Source organism: Oryctolagus cuniculus, chromosome 15 (assembly GCF_964237555.1).
Source record: "Oryctolagus cuniculus chromosome 15, mOryCun1.1, whole genome shotgun sequence".
In the NCBI taxonomy this organism is placed as follows: Eukaryota; Metazoa; Chordata; class Mammalia; order Lagomorpha; family Leporidae; genus Oryctolagus; species Oryctolagus cuniculus.
In genome coordinates this window covers 51,750,705-51,768,930 of record NC_091446.1, presented here as the reverse complement: position 1 = coordinate 51,768,930, position 18,226 = coordinate 51,750,705, and the positions used below count along the sequence as shown (strand labels likewise).

The following is an 18,226-nucleotide window of genomic DNA, read 5'->3' as shown; positions in this document are numbered from 1 at the left end:
TGAGAGAGAGAGAAAGATCTTCCTTCCGTTGGTTCACACCCCCAATGGCTGCTGTGGCTGGCGCACTGCGCCGATCCGAAGCCAGGAACCAGGTGGTTCTCCTGGTCTCCCATGGGGTGCAGGGGCCTAGGGACTTGGGCCATCCTCCACTGCACTCCCGGGCCACAACAGAGAGCCGGACTGGAAGAGGAGCAACCGGGACAGAATCTGGCGCCCCCACCGGGACTAGAACCCAGGGTGCCGGCGCCGTAGGCAGAGGATTAGCCTAGTGAGCCGCGGCGCCGGCCTTCTCTACACTATTCTAATAACTTCTTCCTGTTTGGTATTTCAAGTGTTCATTTGATTTGGCCTCTTATCCCCTTAGTGACACTTCTACATTTCCTTAACGACTCATATATCCAGAAACATGCTTCGTGATTCTCATTGCTTCATTATGTCAGCTTATTTATTAAAAGGCCTAATTTATTAATAATAATAATAATAATAAATATTCCACTAGTTATCACCATTACATAAAAATTCTACTATAGGATTTTCATACAGGCAGTCCCTAGCTTAATAACGGTTTCACATAGAATTTTTCAATAATAGGATGGCACTAAAGTGATACGTACTCAGGAGACACTACATCAAACTTTGAATTTTGAACTCTTCCTGCACTAGGGATATGCAGTATGGTGCTATCTTACAATGCTGTGTAGCAGCAGTGAGCTACAGCACCCAGTAGCCATGCGATCACATGCGTAAACACCAGATACCCTGCAGTGTGTACTGTGTTGCTAAATTGTTTAGTAGGTCAAGTGTATTAAATGCATGTTCAGCTTAGGATACTTCCAACTTAGGATGGGCTATTGGGATGTAACCCTATGGTAAATCATGGAGCATCTGCACATGAGTATAGGACTTATGTGTTAGAGCTAACAGCAGTGATAAGCATTATTCATTAGTTGGCTTTCACATTATATATTAGTCTATGAGGTAGCTGTGATTATCATTTTTACTTTATTATTTTTTAATATTTATTGGAGAGGCAGAAAGAGAAATCTCCCATCTACTAGTTTACTCTCCAGATTCCTGCAACAGCCAGTACTCAGCCATGCCAGAGCTGGGAGCCCAGATCTCAAAGTAGGCCTCCCACATGGGAGCAGGGACTCAAGTACTTGACTTCTCACCTGTTGCTTTCGAGGGTGCACATTAGCAGCAATTTGGATTTAGGACTGGAGTCACGACTCGACCCTAGTCACTCTGATACGGGATGGGGGCTCTCCGAGGGGCAAGTTAATAGGTATGCTAAACACCCACCCCCATCTTCACTCTAATGACGAGAAGTGGGGTTAGTGTATTGACTAAGAGTACTTATCTGGTAAGGAACAGATCATGAAGTTATTTGGGGTCTTGTTTCTTCTGGATCTTTATCTAACCCACCACATAGGAAAGAGCTGCTTCATCATTTCTGAAGTCGTGAAATCACTGTGGAGGGCTAAGGGGGTTGATGAACTCAGGATGGGTGTATTGGCAATTGTCTTCCTCTCTGTTTCCTCAAAACTAGAGCTGTCTTTGCCTGAGCTTATGGTTGGGAGCCTTGGTCTGTTACTCAGAAGAGCGAAAAACTGGTTTGTGCAGGTACAAAAGGCAGTCTGAACTTGACAATTTTCTTGTGTTACCATCTCCTAATTTTTCTCATTGAAGTAACTTATTGGAACAGGTAGCAACACCTGTGGTCTAAAAGAACTTTTCATTTTTCTTTTTTGACAGGCAGAGTTGGAGAGAGAAAGGTCTTCCTTCTGTTGGTTCACCCGCCAAATAGCCGTTACGGCTGGCGCGCTGCGTCAATCCAAAGCAAGGAACTAGGTGCTTCCTCCTGGTCTCCCATGTGGTACAGGGCCCAAGCACTTGGGCCATCCTCCACTGCCTTCCCGGGCCACAGTAGAGAGCTGGCCTGGAAGAGGGGCAACTGGGACAGAATCCGGTGCCCCAGCTGGGACTAGAACCTGGGGTGCTGGCACCGTAGGCGGAGGATTAGCCAAGTGAGCTGCGGCGCCAGCCGAACTTTTCATTCTTAAGAGCGTTTTGAAGAAGTTAGGCTTGTGGCATTTCTAAATTCACACTGCTTAATGCATTATGACAGTTTAAAATCATTAATCTTGTTGAACATTCAGAGGACATAGGAATATACTTTCTTCATTTCAACTGAGACAATAATAGCTATAATTAACAATGTCCCCAAATAAATTTTGTTATGAATGGCGTAACACTCACTAAATCTTATTCATTGAGATAGCTTTCATTTTCATAAGGATAATAACTATAATATGTTTGTTATATAATAGCATATGACTGCTGCAGAAAAAACTTGAATGCTATGTAACAGATGCCACTGGAGTACAGAATTTGAAAAATCATAATTTGGACCTAATCATCTTCCAGCACTGATGTGTGAGTGTGTATGTTGTTTCAAACTAAAGAAGATTGATTCAGAATAGATACGCCTGGTTTTACAACCATATTTCTTGGGAACTTTGTCATGACAAAACCCAGCTGTATCCATTAGCTTTTCATCCATACAGCAAAATACCTGAGAAAACTAATTTTATAAAGGGAAAGATTTATTGAAGTCCACAGTCAAGGGACTCTGGGTGGGATTGAAGGAGAGTGGAGTTCAGTAGAGTAGGGATCCCGTGGTGAGTCAGGAAGCAGAAACAGGTACTGGGCCCCACACAGACTTCATGACAAGCTCTCAGGAACTCCCTTCCAGTGGCATATCCACAGTGCCCTAAGGGTCCTCACTAGGCCCTGCCCTCTCAACACCACATAGGGATTAAGTGTCTAACCTCTTCCTGTCGTTAACCTATGCATCCATGTAAGGTTAACTTCAGCTTCAACATGAGCTGCCAGGCGTTAGTTTTCTGGTTACATTGTCTTGGTTCAACTGTGATAGGGTTTAAATGTCTGAGTTTGGGAGCCAAATCTTGTTCAAACCATAGCACCAGCTTTACAGATAGCCCAGCGATGATTATAACATTTGTTGTTTAAGAGACAGGGTGAAATTTCCTTTTTCTTTTCTTTTTTTTTAGCAGATAGAAAAAATCTAGTTTTTTTTTTTAAGATTTATTTATTTATTTGAAAGTCAGAGTTACACAGAGGAGAAGCAGAGAGAGTTCACTCCCCAATTGGCCGCAATGGCTGGAGCTGCGCCCATCCGAAGCCAGGAGCCAGGAGCTTCTTCTGGGTCTCCCACGTGGGTGCGGAGGCCCAAGGACTTGGGCCATCTTCTACTGCTTTTCCAAGCCTTACCAGAGAGCTGGATCAGAAGTGGAGAAGTGGGGTCTTGAACCAGCGCCTATATGGGATGCTGGTGCTTCAGGCCAGGGCGTTAACCCACTGCACCACAGCGTAGGCCGCAGTAGGGTGAAATTTCTACCAGCCAAATTCTGTAAACAAACGGTATCTTTCTATAACTACTATATAAGATCCTGTGTATTAAAAAAGGGTGTGTATATATGTATATACATATATATTTTTTTACTAGGTACCGAGGATTGAGCAATGCAAAAAATGGGCATAACCTGTGCTTTTTTGGAGCTTACATTATAGTGTGGAAATGCAAATGAGCAGGCATAATTTCAGATTGTAAAAAGCATTAGGAAGGAAGTAGGCAAGACAGTGTGCTGGTGACTGAGGGAAGCTGCTTCTGGTAGGGAGGTCTGGAGGTCCTGCTTGGGGAGGGGACGCATGAGCCGAGCTGATGCTACCCGTGCTGAGACAAGACGGTGGTTTGCAGATCTTCCGGGAGAGAATAGTCCCCTTGGGTCCGGGGACAGCAAGTGTGTTTGCACCAGAAACAAGCACTGTGTGCTCAAGAAGCAGAGGGGAAGGTGGCTGGCGTGTGATAGGCAAGGGTGAGGGTGAGACCAGACAGTCTGGTCACTGTCACACCAAACACTGTCATTGTCTCAAGCCACTGTCAGAAGCCTGGATTTGATTTCATGGACAGTGAAATACTACTAAGGGTTTTTAACAGAGGTATGGCTGCATCTAGAGCTGCCAGCTTCAAAGGTCCAGTGTTGAGAAGTTTCTTTTAAATGGAAATCATTTTCCTTTGTATTTTATAGAATAGACCAGAGGACTTCTGTCTGGCCAAAGGATGCTTTTGAAACTCAGCAGGACTTAAATGAGGTAGGTGCAGTCATTACTGATTGTATGAACATGAATTAGCTAATCATGAAATGTATTATTCTGTTCCTAGGGGTTGTGTTTAATTAAAACTTCAATCATTATTTCTTTTGAGTTGAAGATGTGGTTCTTGGGCTTGGTAATATTTTTCCTTCATTCTGTTGTAAACACATTTAAAATAGTATTTTTGAGAGTACTTACAATGTTTTGGACCTAACCCAAGTCAAGGAGTCATCTCATTATACTCTTATTTTTTTTTTTTTACTTTGGTTTACGATTTTATAACCATGGCTCAGACAGTTAACATTTGCCTGTCTCTCTGTATGTATTGTTCCTAATGGCTATTGCAGTCTCATACATAATCCTGCTTACTGTATATCCACTGAGCGTAATACAGTTTAATGTTTGCAATGGGATCTTGATATGCTTTGAGACATGAAGCCATATTTTCCAACCCAAATGATTTCCCACTAAACTAGACATCACCATGTTAGCTTATTGTAGATATTCTTTGAAATATGTAATTTAATTTTGCTGTTGGAAATCAACATAATACAATTAGGGTACCTGTTATTATGAATGCCTTGGCTTAAGACATGGGTTTGGAATGCACTGTCTGGTTTGTCTTGTCCTTATTAAATTAAGGAGCAGTGGGTGGTATGTGCTATGTCTGATTAGGATCATAGCAAAGAAAATGAAAAGATTTGATACTCAGATGCCTGGAAGAGACAGCGATAGATTTCAGGCAAACTGTTTGTTTTGAAGTGTTACTGACATTGTGAGGATGGGTGTGGCTTCTTCCCCTACCCTGAAAGATACTTAACGAAATTCAGGTGTCTTTCTCACTGTCTCTTCCTTGAAGTTGGCAGATATGAATAGTCAAAAGTTAAGCCAAAGTAAATAGCTGAAGTTGAGAAAAAGATCCTAAAGATAAGAGCAAAGGACACTGTTACTTTTGAGCATGTGCCTAGAGGCAGCCTTCAGTTTCTGCAAACCAGGGAGAAAGAGGAGTGAACACTGGTCTGGCTAATAGCTATGTCTCCTCTTGGGAGGCCCACATCCTATGTCAAAGTGCCTGGGCATCAGTCCTGGCTCTGCTCCTGATTCCAGCTTCCTGCCTATGCACACCTTAGGAGGTAGTAGTAATGTTTCAAGTGCCTGGGTCCCTGCTCCTGGGTGGGAGACTTGAGATTCTTGGCTCTTGGTTTGAGGCCTAGCCAGGGGTCACTGAGGGCTTTGGGGGAGTGAATCAGTAGATGGGAAAACACTCTTTCCCCCAACCTCATCCTCCCTCTCTACGTCACTTGGGTAATTTTTTAAATGAAAAAAAAAAAATTAAAATAGGCAAGAGCCAGAATCAATGAATGCAGCTGTCTACCCCGACAGGAACAAGCAGAACGCCAGTTGTAAAGAAGCAATGGTTTGTTTTGACATGGGTGACTGGAAAAATGCAGTGATTATAAGAGTCAACTCGTGATAGCTTTCAAGTATTTGGGAGACATTGTGATTTTCAAACTGGGAGCCTAGGAGGATGCTTAGATCACTTGAGCATTTCCAAATCACAGTGGTGAGGAGCTCTATTTGCAAATCTGCTTTTGTGTGTTCCTGTACTATGTTGTATCTGCAAACGGCAGGAAATGTGCCAGCTCAGTGCTCCGGGATTACGTGGGCACAGAGTGCTAAATGGAGACATGCATGGAAAAGAGCAGGCAGCGCCATGTTTTCAATGAGCCTCCCAGCATAGGTGGCACTGAGATCCGGGCTGGCTGAACAGAGTGACTGTGCATACAGTGGTTTTGCTCTAGTCACCGGGATCAACTGTATATGCAGACTCAAATTCTTTGAAATTTTTTCTTCTGTGACCCAAATTTGGGAGACTAGAAAAGGCCTTAGAAAAAGTTGAAGGGAGTAACATCAGTGGGGCAGAGGCCATGTAGGGGAGGGCTGATGTGTTCACACTTAGAGGAAGATGTCCTGTAGGGTGGGGATCTATTTAAAGATTTATTTATTTGAAAGAGTTACAGAAAGGGAGAAGGAGAGGGAGAAAGAGAGGTAGACAGACACAGAGCGGTATCTTCCTTTTGCTGGTTCATTCCCCAGATGGTTGCAGTGGCCAGGGCTGGGCCAGGCCGAAGCCATGAACTTCAGCAAGGCCTCCCACATGGGTGCAGGAGCTCAGACACTTAGGCCATCTGCCACTGCTTTTCCAAGGCCATTAGTAGGGAACAGGATCAGATAGGAAGCAGTCTGGACACGAACTGGCACCCATATGGGATGCTAGCGTTGCACACGGCAGCTTTACCCGCTATGCTACAATGCCAGCCCCTGGAAAAAAATTTTCTTTTTTTTTTTTAACAGGCAGAGTTAGACAGTGAGAGAGAGACAGACAAACAGAGAGGTCTTCCTTCCGTTGGTTCACCCACTAAATGGCCGCTATGGCCGGCGCTGCCGATCCAAAAGCCAGGAGCCAGGTGCTTCCTCCCGGTCTCCCATGCGGGTGCAGGGCCCAAGCACTTGGGCCATCCTCCACTGCCCTCCTGGGCCACAGCAGAGAGCTGGACTGGAAGAGGAGCAACCGGGACAGAATCCAGCGCCCCGACTGGGACTAGAATCCATAGTACTGGCGCTGCAGGTGGAGGATTAACCTTGTGAGCCGCGGCGTGTGTAACAAAAACAGCATCTAGAAAAAGAAAAAAACCACACAAAGCATCCAGATGCCTCTTTGCACTTCATTGAATCAGTATTGCCCTTATAAGGATTCCTACTGTTCAGACAGATTTGTTGGGTCTTTCACATGGATGGCAGGAACCCAGCTACTTAAACCATCACCTTCTGCCTCCCATGGTGTGCATTAGTAGGAAGCTGGAATAGAGGGCGGGGCAGGTGGTGCTGGGACTCAAATGCAGGGCCAGGTACTTAACTGTGTGGGATGTGGGTATCCCAAGCAGGGGCTTAATTGCTGTGCTAATTGCCCCCTCCCATTTTTGGAGCTTTCTATACGTAGACAATATGTAGTAGGTTGTTAGTGTTAATTTGAGACAGAGAGAACTCTCATGTGCTGCTTCACTCCTCAGATATCTCTGATGGCCAGGGCCGGGCGGAGGGCAGGAGCCAGGAACTCAATCCACTTCTTCCATGTAGGTGGTAGGAACCCAATTACTTGAGCCATTCCTAGTGCCTACCAGGTTCTGAATTTGCAGGAAGCTGTACTCAGGACCCAGAGGCAGCTATTGAACCCAGGTACTCCAATGTGGGATGCTAGGCTACATGCCCAGCCTTTATATGTGTTCTTCTGTGGCTGGTTTCCTTTGCTCAATATTATGTTTATAAGATTTGTCTGTGTTTGGCATGCATTTGTAGTTTTTATTTGCTTTTCAGTGAGCTGCTGTATGGTTGTTTGTCCTATGATCAGTTGTTACTGCTTATACTTTTTATTATTAACTCTTCTCTGGCTTCTTTGTACGATTTTTAAAAGAATATTCATTTCCAACTGGACATTTAAGGTAGAACTTTTTGTTATGTTAGTTCTGTTTGTTGCTTTTTGTTCCTTTATTTATTTATACCCTCCCACCCTACCACATGGGAGACCCAGGTGGAATTCTTTGCTTCTGGCTTTGGCTGGGCCCAGACATGGCTGTTGTAGGCATCTGGGGAGAGAACCAGTGGATATGAGAATGGAATCTCCCTTGCTTTAGCTCTGCTTTTCAAGAAAATAAAGAAATCTTTAGAAGTTATGTTCTTTAAAAAGACTTACAGTTCCCTAAAAAGAACCTATCAGTTCTATAGCTGTACTTTTTCTTCTACATCAACTCAAAGTCCAAATAAAAAATTTCCTTGACCATCATGAGAAGTGTGATCTATAAGTATTTTCCAGATGCTTCCACCAACCTGATTTTATATGTAAATAATTATGAGAAGTTGCCTATGTGCCTTATACTTGCACATATTTAACATTTTACGTTTTACTTTGTTTTTTCAACATCTTACTCCATTTGTTCTGTCACAGCTGTGTGGTGCTCAGCGCTAGTTTTGGTTCCAGAGCTCACACCTGATGCCCACCCCCATACCTAGCATGGTGATCCATGGTGTAACACATCAGTGTATGTCATGTCTGTGTTTATTTCACATACATCCCCAGTGAGCTGAAAAACTCCCTGACTTTTTGCTTCCATTTCGCATGAACATAGATTTGCTTCCTGCCAGTGTCATCTTCTTTTGCTATTCTTAAGCTTCTAGTTTTTTGGGCTTGGGTCTCTCTCTTTTTATTTCCCAAAGATTTATTTATTTATTTGAATGTCAGAGTTACACAGAGAGAGGAGAGGCAGAGACAGAGACAGAGAGAGAGATCTTCCATCCAATGGTTCACTCCCCAATTTGCCGCAGTGGCTGGAGCTGCACCAATCCGAAGCCAGGAGCCAGGAACTTCTTCTGGGTCTCCCATGTGGCTGCAGAGGCCCAAGAACTTGGGCCATCTTCCACTGCCTTTCCAGGCCATAGCAGAGAGCTGTATAGGAAGTGGAGCAGCTGGGTCTCAAACCAGTGCCCATATGAGATACCAGCGCTTCAGGCCAAGGCATTAACCCACTGCACCATAGCGGGACTTGGGTCTCTTGATAGGACTTTGGTCTCTATTCCATAAGTTTCTGTTGTCTCTGGGACTGTGCTATAGAAGTAGGAGTTTGTTTTTGAAAAACTGATTATATCTCCCTTCTACTATTCACCTGACAGCTCTGAAGAGATTAGATTTTATTTGTTGGGTGTCTCTGAATTCTGAGTGGTAAATCTATACTTGAGATCTCATCAATGTCTCACCTATCTTAATCTGTGATCTTAGTTACTCCCATATTTCCATATAATTGTTAAGCCTTAAACAGAGCAGAAAAGTCTTTGAAAGATAAAATGAGGAAAAATTATTATTTCACTCTCTGCACCCTTGTAGATCCCATTGTTTCCTGTAACTGGAAATTAAGCTAATAATTGATGTATATATTTAAAAATAGACAGTAGCTCTGCCCTTCCCTAATCAAGCATGCCATATTGGGCCCTTGAACCACTTTATTTTCAAATGATTTATTTGAGTGACACAAACAGGAAAAGAGCACTCCTCTCTACTGTCCTAGCTGTCAAATACCTGCAGTGGCCCAGGATAGTCTGCAGTCTGTATCCAGAAGCTGGTAATCCAGTCCGGTGTCCCTCCTGGATTACAGGACCCCAGTTACTTGAGCCGTCACCACTACTTCCCAGAGTCCACATTAGCAAGCAGCTGGAGTCCGGACGAGCTGGAGTGAATGTCCCAACCTGCATGTTACCTGCTAGGCCAAATGCCCTTCTCCTCAAACCACTTTTTTTTTTTTGGACTCCCATGTGTAACATGGATGACACTAACTTCTTTTACATCTTTGTAAGATTGGAGAAGGAAGTTTTGATATGGGTTAGTTCTAGAGTCATTTTAGTTTTAGTACTCATTGATACTCTTTCTCATTTTTCCTAGTGGTTGCAGGATTTAATGATATGTCTCCATCCGGGAAAGGAGAAGGCAATAGTCCTAGAGTTTTCAGGTGTAAATGCTTCTCACAGTCAACTGTCTGAAAGCCTGGCTTGGATAGAAAATAGTGCTATAAAAGTGATGTGTGCACTATGTATTTACTTAAGAATGACAAGAGAGAGGAGGCTAAACTATGATAAGTAAAGGATTGGATGTGGTTGATCTGAAATGAGCTCTAGGTCAATGTGGGCATTCCTTTGTGCCATTTTACTTGCCCAAACTAAGCCTCCACCTGCAACACTGGCAGCTGCCCTGGCTTCAGATGGCTCACATACAGCCATTGCATACATTTGGGGGGTGAACCAGCAGGTGGAAGACTTTTCTCTCTCTCCCTCTCTCAAATAAATAAATAAAATCTTTTAAAAAAAAGGAAATGGTCTCTTCCAAAATTTCTAACCTCTGTGCCCTGTGCTCAGTAAAAACTAACATTTTCTTATGGGATAGATACTATGAAGGTATTTTTGGCTTAGCTTTTGGATAAAGCAAATATCAGCTGAATAAGAGATTGCTTCTATGTCACCTTTTACATAGAATTTGCCTCTGAAATAAAGATCCTAACAGTGAGTTCAGGCTTCGACCAAATGGCCCTGAAAGAGAAACTGGTGTTTGGTGCCCTTATTTCCCTCCACTTTGAAGCTTACTGGCTATGAAACTGCTGGCATAGACAGACTAGAACTGAAACCAGTTTAAAAATATGAAGGGAAAAATGCTTGCCATCGTTTATTAGGTTTACCCAAGAGAGATGTCTGCAGAGGGAAGCACACACTTCTTTGAATCAGTCTTTTGTCCAAGTAATACACCCTACTATTTTGGTTTATCAAGGATTTCAGTGACTTAAGAGGTCACTGGCAGAAATACTTCCAGGCATATATACTGACTTTTGTGTCTTCCAGAATCAAACTGTAGAGACAGTTGTCTGTCTTGCTGTCTATGGTTTCCACTACTTCAAGAAGCCTAAGTAAGAATCTGATTGCTCTTAAGAACACAAATGAATTGAAAACTTTAATACACTTAAGTGAGTAATTTCACTTTCAGGATACAGTGGAAAAGATGGAAGGGATGAGGTTTATATTTAGCAAGGTTGAGATCCTGGAAGTTTATAGCAAAATACAGAAATGACCACCATAGTGGTATTGAAGCTGAAGAGGTCAAGGAATTGTGGGACCAGATACTAGCATGGTCATCAGCCTGGACAAGGTAACTGAATATGGAAGCAAAGACTGAAGAAACGGAAGAAGCCAACCTATATGGAAGTCACTAAGTTATAGACATTCAGGTCATGGAATGGGAAAGGATGGCGTTATCTTTCATAGGGGGAAAGACAGTAATGGACGCAACCGAGGATCAAAAGGTACATGGTAATAATGCTTCCCTCCCACCTTGATTGCATTTTCTATGTGTGAGTAGGAAAAATAATGGTTTGTTGGAGGTGAAGAAAATTCTAATGTTATGGGTCCTTCCTAAGAAAAGTTAACGTAGTCATAATGGCTGTACAATTTTACCTGGTAGCCAGTACTATCCAATGTATCTGAAAGACTTGGGTACAAATTCCCTGAAACCTTACTGTTTTTCTTTTTGAGTGCTTCAAGAAAGAAGATGATAGTGTCTTTTTAAAGGGAAGATGATCAGTGCAACTTTATTCTTTAAAAAAAGTGAAACAGAGATCTTGCATCTGTTGGTTCACTACCCCGCTGGACAGAACACCCAATGCAGGACCTGGTCAAAGCTGGGAGCCCAGAACTCCATCTAAGTCTCCCACATTGGTGGCAAGGACTCAAGCACTTGAGCCATCATCTGCTGCTTCCCAGGCACGTTAGCAGGGAGCTGGATTGGAAGTGGAGCAGCTGAGACTCCAACCAGCACTCTGCTGTGGGATGTGAGCATCACAAGTGGTGGCTTAACTCACTGCACCACAATGCTTGCCCAAGTGCAACTCTATTCTCGTGACTGTATGAGTCGTCGTTGAGTTTATGGAATAACACCTAAACAACTTAGGTGTTAGTTGGTTCGTCAGACATTCCAGAAATGTGTTAGCTTTTTATGGCTACTTTGAAGTATAGTTTTGACTTCATCAAAAAGAGTAGTTAGGAGATTTCCAGATTTGTGTGTGGCATCTTTAGTTTTATTGTTTGATGAAGAGCCAGAGTAAGAGAAGATGTCCAGAATGATATTGGCAGGATAGGCATTTAGCCTAGTAGTTAAGATGAGTGTATGCCATGCCAGAGTGCCTGGACTTGATACTCAGTGCAGATTCTGGGAGGCGGTGGTGATTGCTCAAGTAATTGGGTTCTTAACACCCACATTGGAGACCTAGGGTTACATTCCTAGCTCCTGGCTTGGCCCAGCCCAGGCCCTGCTGTTGTGGGTGTTTGAGGAGTGAACGAATGGATGAGCAATCTCTCTCCCACTCTCTCTGCCTCTCCAATAAAATTTTTTAAATATATAATTCAGTCTTGTGCTGTACTATATATTCTGATTGAAGGAGAGTAGAAATCAGGACAAATAGAGTTTGAAACTTCGAGAATGGATCTGTGCCATAAGAAACAAACATAATAAATTATTAGACTCCAACAAATGTTCAGTGATGACCTAACAATATCAAGAAATTTAACCATGGATAAGTTATTTTAGTTGTTACTCTACAAAGGGAAAATCTGTTTGTATTGGAGTGTGAAGGAGTTCATATATTTGCCTAACATAAATATAAAAAGTTAATATTTTCTTGACATGCTGTTACCCTTATTTCTTGTATTATGGTAGTCATAATTGCTCAACATAACAGATATCATTTGCCTTTAAGCCTAGAAATAATTCTTTAATATTTTAATTTTAATAAAAGTAGACAGTTTGCAGTGTCCTTTTTGAACCTACACGTATATGTCTGTGTCTTCATATGAAAAACTCAATTGTCTCTTTATCACAATCTGTAGTTTATCATATAGGTATTTTTACCTCAAGTTATATCAGGCCACAGGTGGTACAGACTTTTTTGTTTGAGATACAATTAATTTTTAATTAATTTAATTTAATTTAATTTTGAAAAAGTGATATTAAGAGCTTTTTTTTTTCAGGTCTTTGGCACTCCTAAGTTGATTGAATGGTATTATTTCTGTAAAAATTGGGCAACTGAAATTTTCTATTACAATGAAAACTCAATCCTTAAGGTTTAGGCTCTGGGTCGGGATTGATTGAGGGATTTTGTTATATAAAGTGTCTGGAATTCTGAACATGTGACTGAAAATCAATTCAACTTGGCTTTAGTAACAGGATATTATTGACATACACCTGAAGGTTTAGTATCAGGATAAACTGTATGCATGACTAGACACCTGGATTAAAAACTCATCGTGGTGACCCATCTCTTTCCATCCTTTGTATCTGGTTTTCATATATTGGCTTTGTCTATGGATCTGCCCCTAGAAACCCATTTTTACATCTAGGGATTACAGTATCTGTGAGTTTTCAATTATTTCTATAACAAATAATCAAAAACAGGCTGGCTTCAAACAACTACTTATTAGCTAGTTATGTAGGCCAGAAATTCAGGTGTTGTGAACTGTGTTCTGTGCTCAGGGTCTCACAAAACTGAAATCAAGGCATTGGATGGGATGCACTGTGTTTGGAGGTTCAGGGCAAGATTCCACATTGAGTTCAGATTGTTGTCTCAAGTTGGCTCCTTGTGGTTGTAGGATTGTGGTCCCTGCTGCCTTGCTGTTGTCAGCTAGGGTTAACTGTCAGCTTCTAAAGACTGCGGTGGTCCTCTTCATGTGGTCCCCTTCTTGTTGTAGCTGGGCCAGCTGTCACACACAGATTCCTCCTTGTGCTTTACATCTCTCCAGTGTTGTCTTATCTTTCCCATTGGAAGAAACTCTCTGCTTTAAAAGGCTCATCTGATTGGATCAGGCCCATTCAGATAGCTTACCTTTGGTCAGCTGACTTAGCACTTTAATTACATCTGTAAAACCTCTTCATTAACATTGTACAGGTAGCTGTTTGATGTAATAACCATGGTATGGGATTCTTGTGGGTTGTCATTAAGATTTTGCCTGCATAATGGATTAAGCGTCTGTCTCTACTTCTTTCCAGCTCTGAAAAGCCCCATAATTGTGCCACATTTATCTCATCTCATCAGGTCGTGCCCATTCCTAACCAATCATGTGATCTTGGAATTCACAATAAGCTACTTGGCTAGACATGAGCTGTATTTCCCACTTTTGACCCGAAGCTTCTTTTCTTAGAGGAGAGGATGGTCACTGGGCCCAGAGTTGCATAATTCTGGTCTCTGGAAACATGATCTCCAGGGTAATTTTCCTCTATGCTGGACCACTGCACGATACCATGTAGCACTTTTCTGGCATAGTTTTCTGAGTTGAAATAATGTGCCTTTGTCTGCTCCCAAGGTTTCTTTCTCAGGTGGAATAGTATACTATGAATCATTTAATTTAAACCAAATTTTGTTGTCAATAGCATCCTGTAGCCAACTTGATCATGGTGAGAATCCTAGTTCTCATTCCCAGTGGAAGAACTTACACAGCAAAGAAACTCTGCATGCTTCCAGGCCTGGTCTCTTCTGCCATGTCTGACAAAGGCTTCCACTGAGCCTGGCTTCTTGTTTCCAGGGAAACCAGGTCTGCAATCCTGAGAGTGGTTTTGACAGAAAAAGTGGCAGCTGTGCCAGCAGGTGCCCATGTTCTTCTTTGTCCAGAAATTCATGTGGAGAACCATCAGGAGTGTTGGGCTGAGCAGAGGCACGGTGGCAAGACACAACTGACCCACTTGTGTTTGCCTCCTGCCTGTCCGCCTGCCCCTGCCTGCCTCCCTCCGCTGACCTCCGTGTCCTCAGCCTCTGCTCTTTGCTCTGGCACAAAGTCCCCATCTTTTGTCTTCCTGCTCGCTCACTCCTTTGTTCCCTGCCGTGCCACTAACGGCCTGCTCTCTCCGGGAAAGCGTTCAGGTGCTGTGTCCAGCTCTGTGGATCCCAGAGGGAGCCTGTTCTGTTGCTTTCACAAACACTTTATCATTAAAGGATGAGCAGAAGAACAGTGAACGCCATGCATGTTCATAAAGCCAACATCTATGAACAGCTCCTTAATTTACAGATCTTAAAATTTTCATTTTGTGGTGAAATGATGGGGAAAAATTTGGTTTGCTTGCCCACATGCTCTCATTTGGCAAAATATAAACTTGACAGTGTTGATGTTACTGTACCTCCCCTCCTCTCCTACCCCTCCCCCCCACCACTGTAAGTTTTTAAAAGATATTAGTGCTGGTCCCATGACCAATTTTGCCTTGGAGCTGTGACCTTTAGGACTATGATTTTTTTTCTAAGAAACAACTCATTCTTTCAGTAATATTTCTTAAGAAGCAAATGTGTACCTAGTTCTGGGTTTGTTGTAGGGCTGGAGTGTGGGAACTTCAGGAAAGAAATGAACTTTCTTACCCCCATTTTCCAGAGAAAGTTCTGGAACATAGGGGCACACACTGACTCTGGACTTACTGTCCCACAGTGTGACCTTCTAGTGTTGGTACCTTTTATCCTTTGGAGGACATTGTCGGCTTTCTTAGAGCTGCAAAACAAGCTTTAAGTCAGGCAAAAGCCGAATTTTCTTGATTCCTAACAAAAGGTTAATATTTGAAGAGATGGCTAAGGCTTTCCAAAGTGACTTGATGCCTTTAAAGGTGTAAGCATGCTATGTATTTCATATGGCATGTGATTTTATGATTCTCAGGGGCACTGTTAGCGATTTCTAGTATCCACTGAGTTTTGGAAATTGAGGGGATTAAGATAATGTCATCAGAACAAAGAAAAGACCTATGGGCCAGCAATTGGATGGTTTCCCCAGTAACACAGAATGAGCCAGAGTTAAGGGCTCACTGAGCCCTCACTTCTTACTGAGTTTAATTTTAGCATTTTTTCAGGGCTAAAAGAAAATGGGACAAAAATGCCACAAATAAGTAACCATATGGACAGCAATGCAACACAGCCCTGTGGACTTCAGCTCCTGGGATGTAATTTGTTCCGGGAAAAATTATTGTAAAGGTTTATCCATCTTAATGCCTGTGCATTCGAATGGTTTAAGTATTAGTAAACTCTAATGACACAGTATTGAAGTTTGTTTTATAAGCTATAGATGAGATACATTCTATTTTTATTTACTTTAAGGTTGATTTATTTATTGATTTGAAAGAGTTAGAGACAGGCAGAGAAAAAGAGAAATCTTCCATTTGCTGGTTCACTCCCCAGATGGCCACAGTGGCCAGCACTGGGCAGATCAGAAGCCCATCTGGATCTCCCACATGGATGCAGGGGCCCAAACACTTGGACCATCTTCTATTGTTTTTTTCCCAGGCCATTGGCAGCAGAACTGGATCAGAAGAGGAACAGCCAGGACAAGAACCAGCGCCCATATGGGATGCTGACATCACAGGCTGCGGCTTCCCCCATTATGCTACAACACTGGCCCCAGACACATTCTGTTTTTAGAAAATCAGTGTCAGGAGGCCAGCACTGTAGCATAGCGGGTAGCAGATGGGCGCCAGTTTGAGTCCTGGCTGCTTCACTTCCAATCCAGTCCTCTGCTAATACACCTGGAAAAGCAGCAGAAGATGGCTCAAGTGCTTGGGCCCTGCACCCGCATGGGAGACCAGGAGAAGCACCTGGCTCCTGCCTTTGGATCAGCACGGTACGCCGGCCGCGGCGGCCATTGGAGGGTGAACCAACGGCAAAGGAAGACCTTTCTCCCTGTCTCTCTCTCTCACTGTCCACTCTGCCTGTCAAAAAATAAAAATAAAAAATAAAATAAAAATAAAATAAAAAAAGATAGATACTTCTCTCTGCCTCTTGGTCTCCTCCCACCCCCACCTCTGTAACTCTGTTTGAAATTAAGACATTAATTTTTTTAAGATTTATTATCTAGAAAATCTCCAAGTCTTGATCGCAAATGTGAGAATATAAAACTGTATTATTCTTTTGCAAGCATCTAGTTTTTATTTATTGAATAAAGTGAACATAATGAGGATATCACAATGAAGTAGAACTAAGTATAGAACTCTCCTCCCCAGGATGAAACCATTTGGCTGAAAGGAGTTCTGGTCTGTGTTATTGTGTTATAGCCAGGCTGTCCTTGTTTACAAAGAACTGCTGGTGGGTTCCAGTAGGACCTGGGCCCTTTTGTTAACAGAGAGCTCCTTGAAGTGAATGGTTGCCCTTTACATTGAACTTCTCTGTTGCCAAGTGCAGGAAAGTGAGGGCTGAGCACCCTGTACACAGGAAGCTGCTATGTACTGAGCTGAGGTGCATCGTGCTGCAGAACACGTTGGGACATGAGTGGCACAGTCCCCAGAGAGGAGCCGAAAGCCCAGTGTCTCTGGGGACAGGGTGACAGTAGTGTTTTGTTAGAGCCATCAACATGGGAAGAAGCCCAACGTCTCTGGGCGAGAACACCCGAGTGCAGCCGCAGCAGCTTGGGAGGCTGTCTTGGCTCTGAGCATTTTGTACTTGGTACTTCCTAGTGTGGGGGAGCTCACTCTCAAGGTGAGGCTGGAGTGCAAGGACACTGAAGTGGGGAGAGAGCTGGAGCTCGCTCAGGGAAAAATACGGTCCCCGGGGCAAGTGAAGCTAAGCAGGAAACAAAAGCCACATCTACAGTGGATCAAGGTCCCAGAGACTAGGGCAGTTATTTCTCAAAGTGGGGACCTTGGGCCTCTGCATTTCAAATGAGCCTGCCACAGACCAAGTGGAGTCATTTCTGGGGTGCTCCCAGTCAGGACGCTCATAAACGCCACAGGGAATTTGGAGCACTTGATGAAAATGCTGAACCATGGCAGCAGGGGGCTTTAAATTGTTTCTCAGTGGCCTAGTCCCACCCTCCACCCCATCCCCAAAGCACTAGCTTGAAGAGGCAAGAAAATCAAACCGATCTACAATGGCAGTTTTCTTATTGCTTGGCTCTCGTTTCATACATTGTGTTCGGATATGGCAGTGAACAATGCAGGCCTGGTGCCAGCCCTAAAGGAGCTACAAAGAGCCAATAAAATATATATTGTGGTGATCGTTAGGAAAAGTAGGGGAGCTGGCACTGGGGTGTAGTAGGTTAAGCCTCTGCCTATAGCGCTGATATCCCGAGTGGATGCCAGTTCAAGTCCCAGCTGCTCCACTTCTGATCTAGCTCCCTGCTAATGGTCTGGGAAAGCAGCTAAGGCTGGCCCAAGTGCTTGGGCCCCTGCTCCCATGCAGAACACCTGGAAGAAGCTCCTGGCTCCTAGCTTCAGATCTGGCCAGCTCTGGCTGTTGCAGCCATTTGGGCAGTGAACCAAAGGTTGGAAGACCTAACTTTCTGTCTCTCCTCTCTGTAACTCTGCCTCTCAAATAAATAATTCTTAAAAAAAAAAAAAAAAGTGAAGTGAGAGGAGGGTGCTGTTTAGATAAACTCATCAGAATTGGCTTAATAATTTGGAGGTTTCACCATGGAGCAGCCACAGCTGACTAGGGCCCGGGGAGGTGGTGAC

At 43.3% G+C, this 18,226-nt stretch overlaps 1 protein-coding gene across 8 annotated transcripts in view; it reads left to right on the top strand.

Moving 5' to 3' along the window:
• Positions 1-18,226, top strand: part of FAM13C (family with sequence similarity 13 member C) — a 135,606-nt gene that overhangs the window by 68,924 nt on the left and 48,456 nt on the right. For all 8 annotated transcript variants that reach the window (XM_070057689.1, XM_070057688.1, XM_070057687.1 and 5 more), the window contains one exon: positions 4,113-4,176. In XM_070057689.1, the coding sequence (XP_069913790.1) occupies positions 4,113-4,176 (64 nt within the window). The remainder of the gene's footprint in view (positions 1-4,112; positions 4,177-18,226) is intronic.